At 38.9% G+C, this 20,304-nt stretch overlaps 2 protein-coding genes across 4 annotated transcripts; one reads left to right on the top strand and one right to left on the bottom strand.

The window, feature by feature from the left end:
- The first annotated feature begins 2,883 nt into the window (after nucleotides 1–2,883).
- Nucleotides 2,884–9,236, top strand: LOC145658797 (plasminogen-like). Of its 2 annotated transcripts, none has more exons than XM_081718414.1 (16): nucleotides 2,884–2,949; nucleotides 3,073–3,102; nucleotides 4,129–4,255; nucleotides 4,375–4,493; nucleotides 4,815–4,977; nucleotides 5,163–5,287; nucleotides 5,410–5,566; nucleotides 5,827–6,041; nucleotides 6,166–6,314; nucleotides 6,414–6,507; nucleotides 6,631–6,745; nucleotides 6,848–6,922; nucleotides 7,054–7,188; nucleotides 8,201–8,307; nucleotides 8,576–8,706; nucleotides 8,927–9,236. In XM_081718414.1, the coding sequence occupies exons 1-16, from the start codon at nucleotides 2,901–2,903 to the stop codon at nucleotides 9,089–9,091; spliced, it is 1,956 nt and encodes a 651-aa protein (XP_081574540.1). In that variant the 5' UTR covers nucleotides 2,884–2,900; the 3' UTR covers nucleotides 9,092–9,236. The 2 variants fall into 2 exon arrangements, with proteins under 2 accessions (XP_081574540.1, XP_081574539.1); XM_081718413.1 differs by having other exon boundaries at nucleotides 8,564–8,706.
- Nucleotides 9,237–9,975: 739 nt separating this feature from the next.
- On the bottom strand, nucleotides 9,976–19,835 carry slc22a2 (solute carrier family 22 member 2). Of its 2 annotated transcripts, XM_026998201.3 has the most exons (12): nucleotides 19,705–19,832; nucleotides 18,172–19,606; nucleotides 17,762–17,865; nucleotides 17,264–17,418; nucleotides 16,366–16,534; nucleotides 16,150–16,264; nucleotides 15,739–15,836; nucleotides 15,449–15,663; nucleotides 14,907–15,015; nucleotides 14,608–14,720; nucleotides 14,290–14,389; nucleotides 9,976–14,182 (listed from the first exon to the last, which is right to left on the bottom strand). In XM_026998201.3, the coding sequence occupies exons 2-12, from the start codon at nucleotides 18,574–18,576 to the stop codon at nucleotides 14,095–14,097; spliced, it is 1,671 nt and encodes a 556-aa protein (XP_026854002.1). In that variant the 5' UTR covers nucleotides 18,577–19,606; nucleotides 19,705–19,832; the 3' UTR covers nucleotides 9,976–14,094. The 2 variants fall into 2 exon arrangements, with proteins under 2 accessions (XP_026854002.1, XP_081574541.1); XM_081718415.1 differs by lacking the exons at nucleotides 9,976–14,182; nucleotides 14,290–14,389 and having other exon boundaries at nucleotides 15,411–15,663; nucleotides 19,705–19,835.
- Between the last annotated feature and the right edge of the window lie 469 nt (nucleotides 19,836–20,304).

Genomic DNA, 20,304 nt, shown 5'->3' with positions numbered 1-20,304 from the left:
ATGGAGAACAATAATGATTTAAATTAGCAGTAAATTTTCATCAACGGGTGTCTTGGCAAGGTAAACCAAGAGCACAGGTAAAGTAATTCTGACCTAAACTAACACCGTACATGTTTACATTTAACAAGAACAACAACAGCAGCACCCACAGAGGTCACAAGCATCCCAAAATTAGAACTTTCTGCCGCTGTGGTCTCTGCCAAAGTGAGCATCATGCTGAAAGTGAATCAAAACCATGAACTTATGAACGCTGAATTTAAATAAAGATTGATGATGAGTTCTTCTGGACAGACTCTCGGGTTGTCCTGGCTTACATCAACAACAAATCTCGAAGATTCCATGTATTTGTTGCTAATCGTGTTCAACTGATAAGAGAAAACACCGATCCTAGGCAGTGGCACTGTGCTGATAAAGCAGCAAACCCCGTGGGCAATGCCTCTAGAAGTCTTTGTGCATCGGATTTCTCTTCATCTGTCTCGTTATCAGGACCCACATTTTTGTGGGAGCAAGAAGTGCACGTTACATCTAACCCTTCTACTGAGCTGCTTGTTGGCAATCCTGAGGTCAGGTCAGTTCAGGTATTTACCATCAAGAGAAATGATTGTGTAGACATTCTTAGCCATCTTAGACAGTTTTCTTCTTGGTCAATGCTCCTTAAAGTGGTTTGTGAACACCCTTTCTTTACTGAGAGGTCTACTGACAAGTTACTTTGCCATTTTATATGCTGCTCGCATTCACATAAATTTGGATTAAGGAAAGGGTTACACAGTAACCAAAAGGAGAAATTACAAAGCACTTCGAGTAAAACTGCACCCTTGACACGCGGAGTTTTCACGGTGCTCTTTACTGTGCTTATTGCAATGCTCATCAAGGAACTAAGGATATTTGAAATCTGACAAGCTGAATAAATCTAAGCACCCATTTTAAAGACTCTGTGCATCTTATTCTTCAAGGCCAAGGGCTGTTAAAGTTGGGGCATGGATTTCTGAAACACCCACAATAGTTATGATGACATGTTGGTCTTTGAGATAAAATGATCAAAGTTGCTTTACAATGAATGACCTCTTAATGCTTTCTGTGCATATATCTAGTCCTTTATGGTTAAACTAATCATATTTTGATTACTGTTACTGTTATAGTTACTATTACTTACTGCCATGATTCACAAACTTTTTTGGGTTAGGACACCATTGTAAATAATTCCTTTGTCCAAAACACCACAAAATGGCATTTAAAATTTGCAACATGTAATAATTACCAACATGTAATAATTATCTACTCTCCACAGTAGATGTTTAAACATTTACATGGAATGGACAGATGCATTTACAGCAATATATTTTCATGGCGGTTGTACGAATATGACAAGAGGTTAGTTGGGGCATAGATTTCACGCACAAGAGTTATGCTGACATCTTGGTCTGTGACATAAAATGACCAACGTTGCTATGAATGACCTCTAAATTCTTTCTGTGCAACTCTAACAACTCTAGTCCTACACATTTAAACTCCACATATTTTAATTACTTCTGAACAGTTACTATTGCTTAGTGCCATGGATTTTATCTAAAGATTAACATGGGATGCATAAACTACTGTAAAACTGAACATATTTCAGTCACCATCACAGACTCAGTGTCTTAAAAATCCAAAAGTAAGAATGTGGTTTTAAAAGAACATCAAGCTTCACCAGCAAGACAGGAACCAGACGGCAGGCAGCATGATGGTCACCCACAGCCAGTGCTAGTCAGAGATGAGGTAAAGTGAAGACAGGCAGAATGAGAATGCCAAAATATAAAAACAATTGTCCCCCATTTTGGTCTTTGCTCCAATAACTGAGCATAGAATGTGATGGTTGTAATTGAATGTAGGTACATAAGGGTACAAGTACACCTGGATGCATGTCTCAAATTGCAGCTCTTGCTCCATTTCTGAAGTTGATATTGTGGATCGAGACAAGAAAGAAAGCTCCACCATATGTTTTCGATAGTCTGGACTTGGGTAAGATGGTGGAAGAGGATGATATTCTTTAACATTGTTTTATTTCACAAGATAGAGGAAAGGAAATTATCCACATCCTCCTGCTAGCTGCCCTGAAAGTGTGATGTGTTGATCAGCCTCCATAATGTCCATGCACACCAAGGATATTTATTAAATATAAATCATTATATGTAACAGTGGTGGAAAAAGTGTGAAAGATTTTGTCAAATGTAGCTAAGGCAAAAATATTAAGCTTTATGGGACATTTGATAGCTACCAAACAAATTGTTATACTCTCTTTTAATTTGGAAAATTTGAAAGCATCTTTAAATGTCATGAAAAAGTCCTTATCATGACTGATGTATTTTCAAAAATATTTATAAATATTCATGAGCAGGCCAACCCAAAGAAGAGTGTGCCAGCAAAGTTGATGAAGTACTTTCTTCAGCACGTAAACAGTGCGTGGCCTCCCAATGGCAATTTTAGATCAATCCAAATGAGCAGGCCATTCACATATGAAGTACAGGTGTACTACATATTTGTGGCGAGACTAATGGAACCAGAGTGTCCGGTATTGGCCTGTTGGGAAGGTGGCAAGGCTAATAGGAGCACAGTGTGTGTTAGGTGTGCAGTGTCCACTTGTAATGGTATTATGCACATTGTATTAGTTCCAACAAATAGCTACTAAAACAGTTAAAAGGATGGTTAAAAAGAGTTTTAAAAGTTAAAAGAACAAAAGAACTGATTAAAAGAACATATAATCACAAACAGTAACAAGGGCTTCAAATCTAGTGATCTAGTTTGGTAAACACAGCGCGACCTCTGCTCTCTGTCCATGTCAGGACAATGACTGGCCAAGCACTGAGGTCTATTCCTTTTGTTGACAAACCTGCATAAAATCAGCGCGTCACTGCTAGAACATGGACGTGTACAAAACTCTCCTTTTATTCCGCTTCATTCTTTATGCAGGTGAGCTGTTGCATTATCATATTTAAAATAGCATAATATATTAAAATAAGCAACATAACTGCACAAACTCGGGAGTGGAGGACAATAATGAGTTGAACTAGCAGTAACTATTTTCATTAACAGGTCTACTGGGAGCGATAACCGAGAGCACAGGTAAAGTAATTCTGACAAAAACTAACACTGTACATGTTCACAATTAACAACAACAACAGAAGCAACAACAATAATAATAATGAATGATAAATAATATTTTATATATTATTTACATCAAGTAACGAAACAATATTTATCATGTCGTGTTACTGGTGCTTTATACATAGGCTATTTGCCAGATATGTTCTCCCAGGGACCTCAAACTGTCCATCTAATTTTGCAAGCATTGCTTTAAATACTAACATGGAAGCTAGCATACTAAGAGACAGAGAGCCTGTTACAGAATTTGTTTAAATTCTCTACCTTGCAGTGTCAACAGTATTTACAGGATTTGGCAAATGTTGACACATGACATGGCTCTTCTGTTGATGATGCTGCGAGCTCATAGATGGTGGGAGCTGAGCTAAGGTGCTGGAGATAGATTGTCATAAACACGTCTGTAGATTTGATGTGATTCCTGAAGAACATTCTCTGGTTCTCCCTGATCATTTGATTTATTCAGTTTTGATTCACTGATTTGCAAGCTCAATTTTTTAAACATTATACATCCTCACATTGTTAGTGCATACTACTAACAATTAAACTTATAGCCTGACACTGGCCTCCCCTATATTTCCTGTTTACTTTAGCAAATGCAGCAGAACAGCTACAGTTCTACTTGAAGAGAATCATTAACACTTACAGTAAATGTATTTAGGATATCAACTACATGTCACCTATACATCACATGGGAATAAAAGTCTATACTGGATTTTACATCATAAAAAATGTTTTTGGTTTTCCTGAACTACTAAGAGGCTTACTCATCCCATAGTAGGAGGCTGCGGAAATGAATATTGACAGAATAACTACATAACATATATTGAATGTGCTATATAGCCTTCTATTGATAGTATGTTGTGAGCCTTTTACCCATTGTTAGTTAACACTTTTGTAGTCATGCCTCTTCGAGATTCAAAGTTCTGTATTCCACATTGACTTGTCTCCTTAAATGGATGCCATCTCATGAAATATTCTCTTACATAGCTATAGAGGAATGTATACATTGCAGTGGGGAAAACTACAGAGGCAAAATCTCGACAACAGAGGGAGGATATACCTGCCAGCGGTGGAACTCAGAGAAACCCCATAACCATGGATACATTCCCTCTGTGTAAGTGCTCAAAGCTTTGTACTGCCTCCTGTGTATCTGTCCAATTTACAACTAATGTAAATTTTATGTTCATGCTACATGCATGAGCATCCATGTTTCAATGGCTGTATCGTGTGTAGGATTCCTGATAAGCACCTGGAGGAGAATTACTGTAGGAACCCTGATGGAGAACCCAGACCTTGGTGTTTCACCACCAGTCCATCCAAACGCTGGGACTTCTGCTCCATCCCTCGCTGCAGTGAGCTCTACTTTTCTCCTACTCACTCATCACAGTCTGTGAGTGCACAGACCCGCAAAGAGACAAAAACATAAAGTTACTATTTGCTGTTACTGTGTTGAGAAGTTGTGTATTATTCACAAATTTTCACTGTTTTGATATAGCATAAGCTTCACAATTTTAAAGTCTGCAGGAGTTCATTCATCCTCACACTAGATATTAAGTCAGCACCAAGGGTGTTTGCTTTGTCTCATTACCTCAGCCATTCATCTTTACATTCAGATGAACAAAAAAGACTCAGCATGAATTGTATACTGTAAATGTGCCTGTTTTTTCTTGTAGTTTCTGAGTGGCCAAGCACTGTGCCAAAGCTGAGCTGTGCTACAGGAGATGGTAGTTCATATAGAGGCACTGTTGCTGTGACAGCGTCAGGGAAAACCTGTCAGATCTGGGCATCTCAGTACCCTCATATACATTCTAGAACACCAGAAAAATACCCATGCAAGTAAGCAACGATGTGTGATATGCGCATAAGTTGATGAAAGCATTTACAGTGGAGTCTTTGCTTTCTTATATGTCAGTCTCATGCATGTTATTCTTCAACCAAACCTCTAAGATGCACTTTTACCTTAAAATTTATCTTTTTGCACATGTGGACTACATGCACTGTTAAATCTGTGCATATTTCAGAGGCCTTGAGAAGAATTACTGCCGAAACCCTGACAATGAGAGGAAACCTTGGTGTTACACGACTGACCCAGAGACCCGCTGGGAGTACTGCACTGTGCCCATCTGTGATGCCATCCCACATACTGGTCAACTTCTCATTAAATCAGAAGGAACTTACTCATCATGTATTCATATGTCTCTACCTTTTGGGGATGTATATGTATGTCATGAGTACAATAGAGCTGATATAATGTTATTGTGTTTTTAGAGGAGCCAATTATCACTCCAGCTGAAGACTGTTATGAAAGAGATGGGAGCTCATATCGTGGAGTCATGTCAGAGACCATCAGTGGGAAGAAATGCCAATTATGGACTTCCATGGAACCTCATGCACATCAGAAGACACCTCAGAAATTTCCCAATGCGTAAGAGGAGAAAGAGCGTCTAAATGGCATAAACCATGTGGCATTCCTTCACAGACATTGTCTAAAATATAAACAGATTACTGTATATGCCTTCTTCTGGAAGTTAATAACAACACTGGTGCTAGTTAAAAGTTCAAAATCAATTAATAGTATGGTTGGAAATGACCCTATTCTGATTACCTGAAGAGTTGCAGCTTTACATTCTGGTGATTTCAAATTTAAATTTCCATGTGTGTATATGTTTCTCCACCAATATGCAGAGACCTGAGACGAAACCTATGCAGGAACCCTGATGGAGACCGTGCTCCTTGGTGTTACACCACAGATCCCTCCGTGCGCTGGGAGTACTGTAAGATAGAGCGCTGCAGCAGTCAGCTCCCCTTTTTCCACCCAAAGCCCACTCAGTCTGCATCCAAAGCCTTAGCCCCATCACCAACTGCTGCTCGTCCCATCACTGTACCCACGCCAGTCACAGGTCTGCCATCATGCAGTCAAGCACATCACTTGCTGTTCACTGTGGTGTTGACCAGGAGACTTTTGCTACTAGTTCTTGTCTAAATGCTTTAAATTTCTTATTCTGTTTATAATCTGATTTGAAGATTGTATGGTTGGTAGTGGAGAAAGCTACAGAGGTCCTACATCAAAGACTGTAATGGGTGTGACCTGTCAAGCCTGGAGTTCCATGATCCCCCACCAGCATTCTACTTTCACCCCTGTGACACATCCAGACAAGGGTCTGGAGTCCAATGTAGGTCCCTTAGCACATTCACATAGTATATGTAGTTGACACTGAATTGTGATTGACTAGACTCTCAAGCACTTTTCTAATGTCAATTTTAATGGATAGCAATGCAGAAATCCTGATAATGATGTAAATGGACCTTGGTGTTACACTACGGATCCTTATAAGAAATGGGACTACTGTCAGATTCCAGACTGTGGTACGAACTTTCACTGTTGCCTAAAGCTGAAAGAGTGCTGTTTGCTGCACTGATGTCATGGGTTTCATATCTGCCTCACCATAATGGCTGGTTTTAAATGCAAGAGATTTTCTTTGTAAACAGATGGCATGAAGTGTGGACAACCAGTAACAAAACCAAAACAATGCCTTGCCCGGATTGTTGGAGGATGCGTCTCTAAAGTTTATTCCTGGCCTTGGCAAGTCAGTTTAAGAACCAGGTACTGCAGCCCTCCCTGTGTCTGTGTGAGTCGATGTATGATTGCAAACTATATTCATGTCTGCAGAGTGACAGCATTTCAGTGCCTTCCTGTGTTTCATAGCTCTGGAATTCATTTCTGTGGAGGAGCTTTAGTTGATGCTCAGTGGGTCCTGACAGCAGCACACTGCCTTGAGAGGTGAGAGACAGGTGGTCTATAAATGTCCATAAACTTAACCATTCAACTTGCATTGGGGATCTCATCCACAATACGATAAATTTCTTTGTGGTGACATTTTACCAACAATCCTTAACACATACTTTCTGCAGATCTACGAGTCCATCTGCATACAAAGTATACCTAGGAATTCACACAGAGAGTGCCAGTGAGCCATCCAAGCAGGTCCGAGAGCTGGAGAAAATTATTATGGGCTCAACACATATTGCACTTCTCAAGCTTGACAGGTGAGGAAGTGTCTTTTGTTGGTTCATAGGGTGGCCAGTCTATTTTGAGTTTAACACTCACTGAAAACCAGATAGCATCTCCTTTTGCACATGTTGTTTTGCCTGATTGTTCAAATCACTATTTTATGGAATTGTATTGGATTAGTTACTGGAATTTCATAACAAAGAACGTTGGTGACTGCATCTTTAATGTAGGCATTATATTCTGGTTCTCTGAGCCTTGTTACAGGTAGGTAGGCTACAGCCTTGCACAGTCTACACATAGACACTACAAATTTGCATAAGATGTGTTTGGCTGTTTTATATACATTTTTGGAACATTTCTACCTTTATCTGGCATTGACTTTTAATGGTTTAGCCTTGTGTCTTTTTTATTTAGTTTGTCTTGTGCTTTAGCTTCAAATCAAAACAAAACAAAAAAGAGATCATCTCAAATCAAGCAATATTTTGCATTAAATATAAATTGCTCTGACAAATTGTTCTGTGGTAGAGGGTAGCCTATCTCACATCGTTCAACTGCATCTCCACAGGAACCATCAGATTTAAAATCTAAAATGTTTGTCCCTTTTGCTCATAATTTGTGTATTAGTCACATACAAAGGCAAAGATGCCCACCGTACCTGCTGAATCTTTCCTAGGTGCTACAAAGATCAGGCTGCCAACTGCTGGGTGTGAAAAGCTTCTAGAATTTACAGTCATTTTAATACATCATCGGGGTATTAGCACTATACTACATCTCATTGCAACTTCCATTGGCTGGTATAGGCTCACCCCATGCCCTGTTTGAGATGCAGTTGCAGTTTTAAAGGGTTATTTAAAGAAGCCAACATGAATTACAGGTGCATGTGTTAATGAGCAGGTTCACGAACATTAATCTAACATTTGTCACACTCAAATGGAACATTTCAATTTCTGTCTAGATTGCTTAATGCATCATATCTTTATTAAATATTTGCTACGTACCTAGAAAAACAGTTCCACATACCTCAAATAAAGACTTCTCTCCTTTCAGGCCAGCAATTATAAATGATAAGGTGTTGCCTGTATGCTTGCCGGAGAAAGATTACATTGTGCCAAGTGGGACAGAATGCTATATTACAGGATGGGGGAATACAGACGGTATGTTTCTAGCATAACAAATATACATTTACAAATATACATATACAAATATGCATAACAAAATGCTCCAGAAGCATTTTACTTAAGACCTAATAATATTTGCTGTAGGTGGTTTTCAACTGCCTTCCAATTGAATCTGTGCACTGCACATTTTTATTGTTTTCTTTCAGGGCCTGTGACTAATGGTTTCATGTATCAAAGTAGAATTAAGATGTTGACTCTCTCCACGTTTCTATGCTTATCTGTTTTCTATGAGCTGGTGAAAAAGGTATTCTAAAGGAGACTGGCTTCCCTATCATTGAAAACAAAATATGTAACAGCAGATTCTACTTAAACAACCAGGTAAAAGAACATGAGATGTGTGCAGGAGACACTGAGGGAGGAACTTATAGCTGTCAGGTAACAAAAATTGCTTCATACCTCTAATATATTTTATCGTTAAAAAAAAAAAAACTTTCTGATTGACATAAAGCTCAATTCCTTGATCAATTAAAAATACACCAACTTGTGTTAAATGTAATGATACAGTAGCAGGTACACATGGCAGTTACATGTGTGTCTTGTATTACTGCTGCTTCATGCTACTCTACTCTTATTACTTTCTCATTTTTATTCTAAGATGGAAAGTGGAGGTCCTCTTGTGTGCGTCTCAGAGAATAGCTTCATTCTTCAAGGATTAACCACACTGAGACTTGACTGTACCCATGCCATAAAGCCTGGCATATATGCCCGTGTTTCCAAATTTGTGGACTGGATTGAGGGACAGATGAAAGCAAATGCTTAGTCGCACAGCTCAGTCACAGACATGTAATGAGTTTGGTGTATACATGGAGTGGTAATCTAGACATTCATTGTTAAACTTTTTTTGTCTACGTTTTTCTCATAGTCCAAGTTGGATTAATTTTTTGATTGGTATTAATGTTACAAACCCAACCTTACCTACATAATAATAAGGCTACTGTTGTCTAGAAAAAATTAAATACACTGGCCAGCTCGTAATGTGACTGCTATCCCTACATGACATAAGAATGTGAAAGTAAGTTTATTGTATGTTTATGCATTTGACTACCCTGTCCCAGTGGCCTGTACTTCCGGTCGCCAGAGAGGGCCAGCACCACTACTTTTCTCGTTACCTGGGGAATCTGATCAGTTTTAGTTACAAATTTTCTAATTTGTGGCGGTAAAACAATAGAAAAATATGATCACTAGGAACAGAACTTCAGATGCACTCAGAAGAAAAGATACAAGTCCACATGTCTCCAAACATGCCATAGTCTCGTTTTTTTGTTGTTGTTGTTCCTTTTCTTTCATTTATGGCTCACAGGGTAATCAAATTATGATACCCAGGTAAGTGACATCTGGAGTTCCCTGATTAAGTCAGTCTCTATCTCTAACCATGAGCCTATTCTAAATTCCTAACAATCACTGACTTGAGCCAATTCTAACCTCCTAACAATTACTAGGTAACATTGTTAGAATTTTTAGTGAATTTCACAATAAAGGTCATGGGTTCAACTCATATTCAACTCATAGCCCATATACTATCATACTGGTAAATATGTAAGTCATTCTGGACAAGTCATTCTGGTCAAGAGCATCTGCCAAATGCTGAAAATGTATATCATCACTAAGAATGATGATAGTGCTTTGGTTTTCTCATTAGGAGTCTTTACGATTGGGTCCTGTAAAGCTGCTTTGATACACTATCTATTAGCAAAAGCTGTGTATAAATAAAATTGAATTGAACTGAAAACATTTGTGGCCTGAAACATGGTCTACTCCGATATATGAATGCTTGCTCTGTAAGATTATTACTAGACAACAGAGGAGGTTACATTAATCCCACTAGCATCCACATCTTAGTTGTCTCAGAGACACCAAAATGGCCAGACCTACTGGTATTCCTTTTCCATGTTGTGGGATGTTTTTAGAATGTGATCATTTTCGATTGGTTATGACAATGATTCTGCGATTTGGTAAAGATAAAACCACAAGGATTCTGAGACCTGTTAAAAGTTCGTTAGAGCAGAGTTAGGGCCAAAGAGGAACATTAGTACCTAAAGAGATCTGAAGAGATCATTCCTCGTATGTGTCTGTGGTGGCAAGTGTGTTGTTTCTTTCTTTCTCTCCTGCTCTTTTGTTTGCTTTCTCTCTTTGCTCAATCTGTTATTATGCTGTTATTATGGTGTAATTACAATCGTACAATGAGTCATTACAAAGCATAATTACATAGTAATTCGGTAATGTTATTACAATGCATTATTACATAGTTATTACACTGTGTCATTACAATGATTTATACATTAGCATATTACAGAGCATTACAACACAAACTTATTACAATGCATTACTACAGTGTGTTATTACAGTATTATTACAATGTATTACATAACAATTACACATATTACAATAGGTTATTACATAGTAATGACAATGGTAGTGCAATGTTATTACATTGTTATTACAATGTGTTATTGCACTGTTATTACATACGCATTACATGATAGTACAATGTTATATTATTACAATGTATTATTACAATGTTATTACATATGCTAGTGCAATGTTATTACATAGTAATTGCATTATGCTGGTGCAATGCATTACTTATAGTAATTGTAATTACATTGTTATTACAATACATTATTAAACTATTACATTGTATAAATACAATGCATTATTTTAATGTTATTACATTGTGATGATTGTAGCTGCATGTTGCTACATTATTATTGTTATTACAATGTGTCATTACATTTTACTGCATTGTTATTACCTTGCACATGCAGAGCATGTCTTGCATGCCCTTCCTCTATGCCAGTGGGCAGTGTTAGTATCTTCCTCATTTAGGTGAGTAACAATGTTCTGTAGTAAGAGATATTCAGATGTAGAGATATTCAAGTTCTTCACTTTGCAAGAGCCAATGAAGAACTTCTGTCCAAAACATACTTCTTTTCTGGAAACTTTGTGTACTTTTGGAATATCTCTACATCTATATGCAGACATTGGCATTCTCGTTCTATGGGCAGTGCTCTGCCAATGAATGAATTAAGTTATATTTATATAGCACCTTTCAAGGAGCCCAAGGTTACTTTACAATTAACACACACACCTTTTGCATCCAGTCAGACTCCAGCGAGAAGCACCAGCCAATTGCACGCAGCGTACTCAGAACAAGAACCCCCAGCCCCCTGGGGGACTGAATCAAGTGCAGGGGGAGGAGAGAGGGCAACACTGGCAACACTGGTCGTGTTACCCCTAATCCCTCAGGGAGAAAAAAGGTCTGAGAAAGTCATCACAAAATGTGCGGAACCACTTAAGGGCAAGGGAAGAACCACTGACAACTTTCAACAGAGTGCTGAAATGCAACAAAACTCTGCTTGGCACTATCAATATTTAGACAGGGAATTCCTCCTCCAGCAAAAAATACCAAGAGATGCAATAATTCTATTATCAGTGTTACTAGCCTGATTCTAATAGTGAGGTGAGAGAAACCTATGTACCTGTCCTTTATTTGTGTTTCCTTCATGTGATTTGCTAGAATGATGGTACAATAGTGGACGGTTCTTGCTGATATTGGCACGTCTTTTGTTTTTTTGATTATCTTGTCTAAAATTGGGAAGCCATTGAACAGTTCTTTGGCCACAACAACAAGGAATGTTTTGGTATACCCACCATCTGTGAAGGACTTCCCTTTCCTCATGATTGTCAAAGTGATAGCAAATCTATCCAAGCTACCATCACCAGCATGGAGTTGCTGCTGACCAGCCCAGTACTTTCCGCTGGAGCTCTGCATACTTTTTTCCTACTCTTTTTTTCCTGCTCTTCCCAACTGGACATTTTGATGCAAATATGTCAAAGTTCTGCTTTCTTTTTCGCCGTTTCATTACTGCAGTCCCAGCTCTCTCAACAAAGGCAAACTCCTCTGTTCACACAACCTGGAACACACAGTAACCTTCTTTTGGACATGTTTTTATTCAATCTTAGGGTACAAATAAACTAGTTAGCTAGGTTAATTGACAACAAGGAGGGAGATCTGTAATTTTATTTAAAGTTGCCCTGACAACTTTCGGTGCCAACTGAGGTTAAGATAGATCAGATTAATGAAATAATTGAGAAATGTAATGTAACGTGCTGGCCCGAGTGCTGAAGGGCGTGGAGCCGAACGCACAGACTCTCTTGGCAAGGACGAACATTTAATTACATGAAACAAAACACAAAAGTGGCACTTACATACTATACAAACAACAGACAGACACACTAAACACTAACGATATTTAACACTTAACACGATCAAGACAACCAGTTATGACAGTTATGTTTTACAAGCAAATAACACACTACATTAACTTCTACAAGTACATTAACAATGACCAACACCCTGCAAACAAGGACATGGGTTTATATACATAAAGACAAGACAGGATGCAGGTGTGGCCACAAACAAATACCCTCCCACTTCACATGCCAGGCCAAACCATGTGACTCGCGGGAGGTGAGCGTTCCGTGACATGTAAGTACTGTCATAAAGGTTTTATGCTGAACTGAAACAACAGCATTATTGCTAGCTGCTTATTTATTGTATTTAAAATCTGATCTCAAATTGGCCTGTGAATAATATGCAGTCAGCAAAAGAATCTTATACAGCTTGCAAAGCATAGTTTCCTGAGCCCCTTCTTTACACACTAGACTGCTGAGAAGTTTTAAATGTGAACTTCACATTTGGATCACGTGAAATGTGGGCTACAATACTCTTGTTTCTTCAGATAGCTATAACACTCTGCATCATACTACAAATAGTGGTTTTACAGAACAGTATCTTCTAGATAAACTGCTCACAATACTGAAGATAACAACCTAGATAAACAGACATATTGTCAGATGGACCAACCTGTCATATAGCTAACATTTAACAAAGTACTCTGTGAATATTTATTTTTATACATATCTGCGTTTGAAAGGTCTCATATGTAAATCCAACATTATACTGATAAGGGTACGATTACAACAGAAGATAACTCTTTTGAGTACATTTCCATCCCCAATTTCCGATCGAGATGTGTTTGAATACTCCATGAACATGAAATTATTGGGTAAATTCACTCGGGGATATAGAATGCAGCACAACCCACATTTCATATGTTCTTCCACACATTTCACACAATTGCATATTTCCACCAGAGAGGTTGCCAAGTCCCCAAACTTACATAGTGCAGCTTTAAACAGGAATGAATAAATAGGGTCTGAGTATTTTTAGAATATATATTTTTAAAAATCAGATCAATATTATATAGTCACTATATGTTGGGTATTTCATCAAAAGACAAACCACAGAATCAATAAATGTAATCTCAGAATAGAATGTTCCAGAAAGAAAATAACAATGTATAAAAATTCCATGTGTTGAAAATAAATGTGTTGTCAAATACAAACATAAAATTTAAAATTTGATAAGTGGGACATCCTAAACTAATAAGGACAAACCTTGTACTTTCTTCTCAAAACTTGACACAAAACAAAGCTAGCAACTTGTTGCAAATGTGACATTTCTGTTTATTAGTCACATTACATCAACAAAGACTTCATGAGCTCCTGGAATAGGCACTTTATGCCAATACAAAGTCTATTAAATGTACCTATTGACATGTTTTAGTGCATACATTGTTGTAGTAGTGAAAAGTGGTGATTCCTGATTGGAGCTAATTTACAAAGTACTAACAGATTTAACTGTACCTTCCTAAAAAACGAGTAAATCGTTACTTCTCTCTCTGAGCAGAAATGCCATACTCAGACAGTCACACTCTCTTTGTTAGTTGCCACATCTGAGTGCAACAGAGTCTCCATCTGATGACTCTTCACGGTGTCTTCTTTGTTTCTGGGGCACAAATGGACAAACACAGCAACAATTACATTTTATTCTCATTGTTATGTAAAAAGAGCACTAGTCTGCTAATCCATAAGTGGTTGAATAAAACAATGTACCTGTTCGGGTGTTCAATGTCGTCAATGGTTTCGGGAAGAGGTACACCTCTAGTTTCAGGCAGCAGGAGCACCAATGCCCCAGCAACAAATGCCAGAGCTCCTGTCAGAGTCATCCAGTCAGCTATCCAATCACCACTTAGGACACCGTCCCACTGTACTGGGCATGAGAAACTAAATGCTCTCCTTACTAGTGTGATCTAATATATTCAGGGGTGATTTATCTGAGTGGATAATTTATACATTGTCCAAACAGCTACTACATGATTACGTCTGTGCAACAATGACTGAAATAGAGGCTTTTATGACATTTCTACTAACCAAAAATGATGAGTGGCAGCTCTAACCAGATGACAGCCAGCCTATAAAGCAGGAATGGAGCTACAATTCCTCCAACATCACACAGAGTGGAGCATACAGATACACCCAAATTCCTGTAGGAACACAGTGGACAGTATGAGAATTACTGCCACAGGTTATTCTTAAAATATGACAAGTATTATTTGTCATTTTAGAACCCAGTGCAGCAACCAGTTTAATATTGTTACATGTAGTATAATATGTAACATGAAATGGACCATTTTGCAATACATTCCTCTTGGATTTTAGGGTGTACTTACCTGATGAAGGTGGGATACAATTCAGTGTTTACAAACACCACCATTTCAAAGGCCAGAGTGATACCCAGTCTACCAATACAAGCCACTGCTGTCTTGAACCAGAACATATCTGCATGGAAAATCTGAACATTAAAATTGTAGGGGGAATAAAAACGTTCAAAATGGTACACAGATGTGTTTACTATATTGCATTTTCTTGGAACCTTTACTAATGTTGCAGCTTCAGAAACACCCAGAAGAGTTACGATGACCTGTGTTGGTCTGTGACTAACACAACACTTCCAGCTAATTTGTAGCAAGCTTTGAAGTGTTTATTGTGCATAGCTCTGCATTGCAAAAAAAAAACAAAAACGGTTTGTATATAAAGATCAAGGCTGCCTTTAAATTTGGAGCTAAATGAACCTCAAATTCTAGTTTAACAGATCAATAATCTGTGTTGTGTTAAGGCAGTCCATACATTTACTTTAAATTAAAACAAATTGTTTTTACAGTGTAATCCTACACCTTTAAAAGGAATGCTTTCACTCCTGTTGAAAACATACTCTCCGGAATGAAAGCTGCTATAAGACATGCAGCTCCAGACACTATATTGGCCGTTGCGAATGGGAGCCGTCGCCCAATGCGGTCAATGGTGCAGAGGATGAGAATAGCAGCAGGGAACTCCACTATTCCGGAGATGAGGAAGTCAACGTAGACGTTTCCTCCAAGGATTCCCAGACGCATAACCAGACCCTGATAAACCACAGCACTAGTAAACCTGCAGGAAAGGACACATCTGATAAAGAGGTCTGTATGTTGGACATCACTTGTGTAATGTAGTTATCAGGCTTACCAGTTGAAACTGAGGATGAGTGTATGTTTTCTTATGTTAGGAGTCCTAATTAAGTCCATGAAAGAGGCAGCAATGGATTCTGAATCATCTTTGAGTGTCTGTGAGATGAACACAGTTTTACTGTCAATAAAAAGGTTTTGGTCATATTCATTTATTTAATGTTTAAAGCTGTCCAGTACAGATTTTGCAGAGCAGGATATACTAAAAAAGAAGAATAGCTCAGAACATAATCTTTCATACAAGCTCTGCTGAAGAAAATAGTTTCTGACAATATAATATGACAATGCTTAACTTTACTAAATAGTTTTAGGAACCATTTTAGCTCATTTGCCTTACAAAGAATAGAAAGAATGTCCTATTGAGCAGATTAAACTGAAATATTATGAATACACAGCTGCAGTATGAGAACACCTCTATGTTCTTGGAGAGTGTCTTCTTATTCTCTTTAGCTATTGCCTTAGTTATCTCTACAGCTCTGCTGGAATTTCTCTGGGAGAGAAGCCACCTTGGCGACTCGGGGACAAACCTGAGATGCACAATATTAAAAAAAAAGAGTAAAAAGTTAAACAATTAGTGACTCAAAAACTCCAAACCAAGTAAGACTGCACAGGAGCATCAGGGCCTCACCAGAAGTATGACAGAAAGAAGAAGTAGGGCACTGTGATGGCCACCTGCAGCCAGCGCCAGCTGGATATCAGGTAAGCAACGAGAGGCAGTAGGAGGATGCCTAAACTGAAGAACATCTGAAAGACCACCCCCGCTGTCCGTCTGTACTCCACGCCTACCACCTCTGTGACTGAGAGTGGACAGATGGGCCAAGATCAAGAACCTACAGCCATGGGAGTGAACGTAATATTGCACCAAGTGCTAACTTATTGTGAGTAAAGGAGCAAACTGCAACAAACTGTGCTGAGCAAAGTGGCAAACAAAGTGCCGTACGTGACAAACGCCACCTATTATCGCTGTTTGGTGCTCTAGAAAATGATGTACACATACAAATAAAGCCACTATGGGCAGTGGTAGCTCAGTGGTCAAGGTACTTGACTTGTAATCGGCATTGGAAGGTTGCTGGGTCAAGCCTCACTGCTGCCAAGTTACTACTGTTGGGCCCCTGAGCAACGCCCTTAACCCTCAATTGGACAAGTTGTATTCAGTCATAATTGTAAGTCGCTTTGGATAAAAGCATCAGCTAAATGCCGTAAAGGTAAATACGCATATAAAACACTCCTCGCGTACAATGCATTTAATAATAAGTAAATAAAGTAAATTTTTTATGTTTAAAAGACGGACACTCATGGGGCATGGGCAACCAACACTGGAAAAAAAAAAACTAAGCTGTATAATCATAAACAGGCATAAACCAGCCACGTATTTAGGGAGTCTAATGGAGAACAACCTTTTTAAATACAGCCGTTAGCTATTAAAAGGCAGGCAGTGTGGGGTTAAGAAATCTAGAAAAAACTGCCACTTGTGTAGCTTATTTCTAATGTCAGTGGTTCAAATGAAGTCTAGCATGCTTTCTTACTCAATACATATGCTACCATCCAACCTCCCTTAACCCCAAAGCCGTATAGGGTTCTGAAAACCAGCAGGGCAATGTAGTTAGGGGATATCGCCACTAGAATTCCTGTAATTCCATTTAGAAGGCAGGACATCAGGAAACTCATTTTTCTACCAAACCTAGATGAGGAGAACAATGAAACAGCATTTATTACACATACATTTCAAAAATACAATTTATTCATTTACTTATACATATAAAAATATACTTTACATGTCTTATTTCATTCTGTGAACACAGTTGTTTCCTTGATAGTTTTACTATAATGTTTTGCTAAATGTATTAACATACCACCAATTTTATGTTAAAGACTGAATTAAGGGAACAATATATAAGAAGAGCATGCATATAACAGGCACTGGAATTATTATTATTTTTGTAATGTTCATGTAGCGTAAACTACTGTTCAATTAGATAACATAACCACCAGGATTCAGTAAGAGTGTCAGAAGTTAGTCATACCTATCAGCTAGGTATCCGGTCGCAATACTGCCAATTAAGAAGCCAACACTAAGTGTGGCTTGGAACATATCTGCCAACCAGGCATCTGTGCACACCAGGTCAAACTGAAACACATTATTCCCATGTTACAGAACAAAAGGTTTGCTTTTGTCCATCGCCCCTGCATTCACTTACTGCTACTCTAGAATTCAATAGTGCTTCCCTTGATTAAAGCAAAAGTTTTCAACTGCTCTGTACTTTCCATGCTCAAGCACACCTGATCAATGCAAAAATAATGTTGAGCAGGATATGTTGGGGGGGGGGGGGAGAATACAGCTATGTAGCAATGCAATAGGACCTCACAACTAGAGCTGAAACCCCTTGCAAAAAAGTAGTGTTTGGAACGTTTGTATCCATAAGCCCTTCCTTACCTCTGTGACAAAGGACTCCCTGCCTTCATAGTCGTACTCCCAGCCATCCTTGCAGACAGTTATGGGCAGTACGGTATGCTGGTTGTCACCCAGGTCATCACAGGTGAGGGCAGTGGCATTCCAGTCCACTTCATACTTCTCACACTGGCTGTGAACGGTGCCAGTAGAGGTGTTGAGTAAGGGCACGGTGACCATGCGCAGCTCCCGTGGGGTCCAATCACAGCGCTCCTGAAGCGGCTTCACCCCTGGATCATGGCACCAGTGGTCCGGGGTGAAGCCCTGGAACACAATACCTACGTAGATGCCAGGGAAGGGGATAGACACCAGACACAGCAGGCCGAAGATCCGCTTCTGGAACTTGCCAAAGCTGCCGGCTTCTTCTAGGATGTCGTCAAAAGTGGCCATGACGGAAGCTCTGTGTGTGGTGGTGTCGAGTCTGGTTGCCTGGTCAGCAGTGGGGTATTTACACTTATCCGAGTGCAGAGTCCAGAAGTGAGATTGACCCTCGAACTAGCTGCATGGAGATTGACTAATGATACAGTTAAAACAGCATCATGTTATTCTTTAATAGAGTAGACTTTGAATGACAGAAAGGTTATGCATTGCATCTTCCAGTAGTTGCTTAATAGATCTTTTTTTTTAAATCAGTGCAGTCCTTTCCTGCAAAATTCATGAAGGTCACAAGAAAGCTCAGTCTTCCAAATGAGTTAGGTTTTTAGGTTTTTCTTGCAAGCTTTAAAAGTGTTGGAAAAAACCATTGTTAAAAAAAAAAGATTATTGACTCAGCTGCAAAAAAGAACAAGGTGATATGAAATTCTTCTTGAGGACACAGCTCTTTTATGTAAACATCTGGAGCTTTAAAAAGACTCACACCAGTAAACAAGCAGAAAAGGTCACACACCCAGAGAACAAGAGGAGAGACTTAACACATCAAAACTAAACTAAATAATGTACTAAATAAAGTTCGTGGAGAGGCACACTGCATTCTGGGGGTCCTCACCATGCTCCTCTCTGCTCTCCGGACTGGCCTACCCAAATCCAGTGGCCGATGCCACAATATGTTTACATGTGGTTTTTTGCAGGCTTATTTGTTGCCTACCAAAAATTCTAAGCTTTTGTTCAAGTCAAATTTACAATGGAAATATTGATATTAAACAATTATAAGATGAATAGCCCATTATTTGCTTCATTAAGCCAAAATATATAAACTGACTTTTGTAAAGAAAAATTTTGAAACACATTATATTGCATAAATTTCATGACCTGTAGGAATCTTGCAAATGTCCTTAATTTTGTTCCTGTTGTGGTGCCTGGTGCCAACCAGAGGATGGGCTCCCCGTTTGTCTTGGTTCCTCTCAAGGTTCCTTCCTCATGCCCTTAGGGAGGTCCTCCTTGCCACTGTTGCCTTTGGCTTGCTTACTCGGGGCTCATCAAGCTGCATTGTGATAAAAGCTTAATAAATTAATTTGACTTTGACTTTAGAGACCTTTAAATTAGAAACAAGAAATGTTTTCCAGTGAAGTGTACACTTACGTGAATGTTGAGAAACTGGTGGCACAGGCCATTTTGTGCTCGAGTTGGGGTCAGAAAGGTCTATTGGGAGCTGGGATTGTGAGAACATGTAGGAAGTACCTGCATGGAGAAAGACTACTTTAACAAAGCTAGCTAAAAGGATTATAGTTGGTAAGATGGCAGGACCATAACTACTATAGAGACACTTCCCTACAAATGGCACATTGATTATGGTATATTCTTAGGATGTTGCATGTTAAAGTCAATACCTAATCATATTGGATAAATAATGAGCAAAAAGCTAAGGGTTTAAAGAGGTCCATGACCAAGGTCCTGTTAACCTTGATTAATGTAAAACCTTTTGTGACTACAGGACTCAAATCACTTCAGCAAATCTTAACCCTTAACTCCTTTCGTGTGCGTGGATATTGGAAGAAACATGCTGTAATTAAACATTGCTTTTGCACTGCATCTCACAAGGAACTCTTGTGAAGTCCATATGTAGCAATGCTGGATGGACGGATGGCCGCATGAGGAACGCACAGAACGTGTGACGTGCAGGGCTGCAATCTACGGCAGAGATAGAAGTGTGATGGAGACCACCACCCGAAGGCGAAGGTA

The sequence above is a fragment of the Electrophorus electricus genome, chromosome 7 (genome assembly GCF_041902795.1).
Source record: "Electrophorus electricus isolate QZ-2024a chromosome 7, ASM4190279v1, whole genome shotgun sequence".
Taxonomy (NCBI): domain Eukaryota; kingdom Metazoa; phylum Chordata; class Actinopteri; order Gymnotiformes; family Gymnotidae; genus Electrophorus; species Electrophorus electricus.
This window is presented reverse-complemented; position numbering and strand designations above follow the sequence as displayed.

Coding starts and splice junctions, on each gene's coding strand:
- slc22a2 (XM_026998201.3), bottom strand. CDS start 18,576: ATGGCCACTTTTGACGACATCCTAGAAGAAGCCGGCAGCTTTGGCAAG. Junction 16,535..17,263: donor GATGGTAGCATATGTATTGA/GTAAGAAAGCAT, acceptor GTCCACTCTCAG/TCACAGAGGTGGTAGGCGTG. Junction 14,390..14,607: donor GCTGCCACTCATCATTTTTG/GTTAGTAGAAAT, acceptor TGACTCTGACAG/GAGCTCTGGCATTTGTTGCT.
- LOC145658797 (XM_081718413.1), top strand. CDS start 2,901: ATGGACGTGTACAAAACTCTCCTTTTATTCCGCTTCATTCTTTATGCA. Junction 3,103..4,128: donor AGCGATAACCGAGAGCACAG/GTAAAGTAATTC, acceptor TCTCTTACATAG/CTATAGAGGAATGTATACAT. Junction 5,567..5,826: donor CCTCAGAAATTTCCCAATGC/GTAAGAGGAGAA, acceptor ACCAATATGCAG/AGACCTGAGACGAAACCTAT.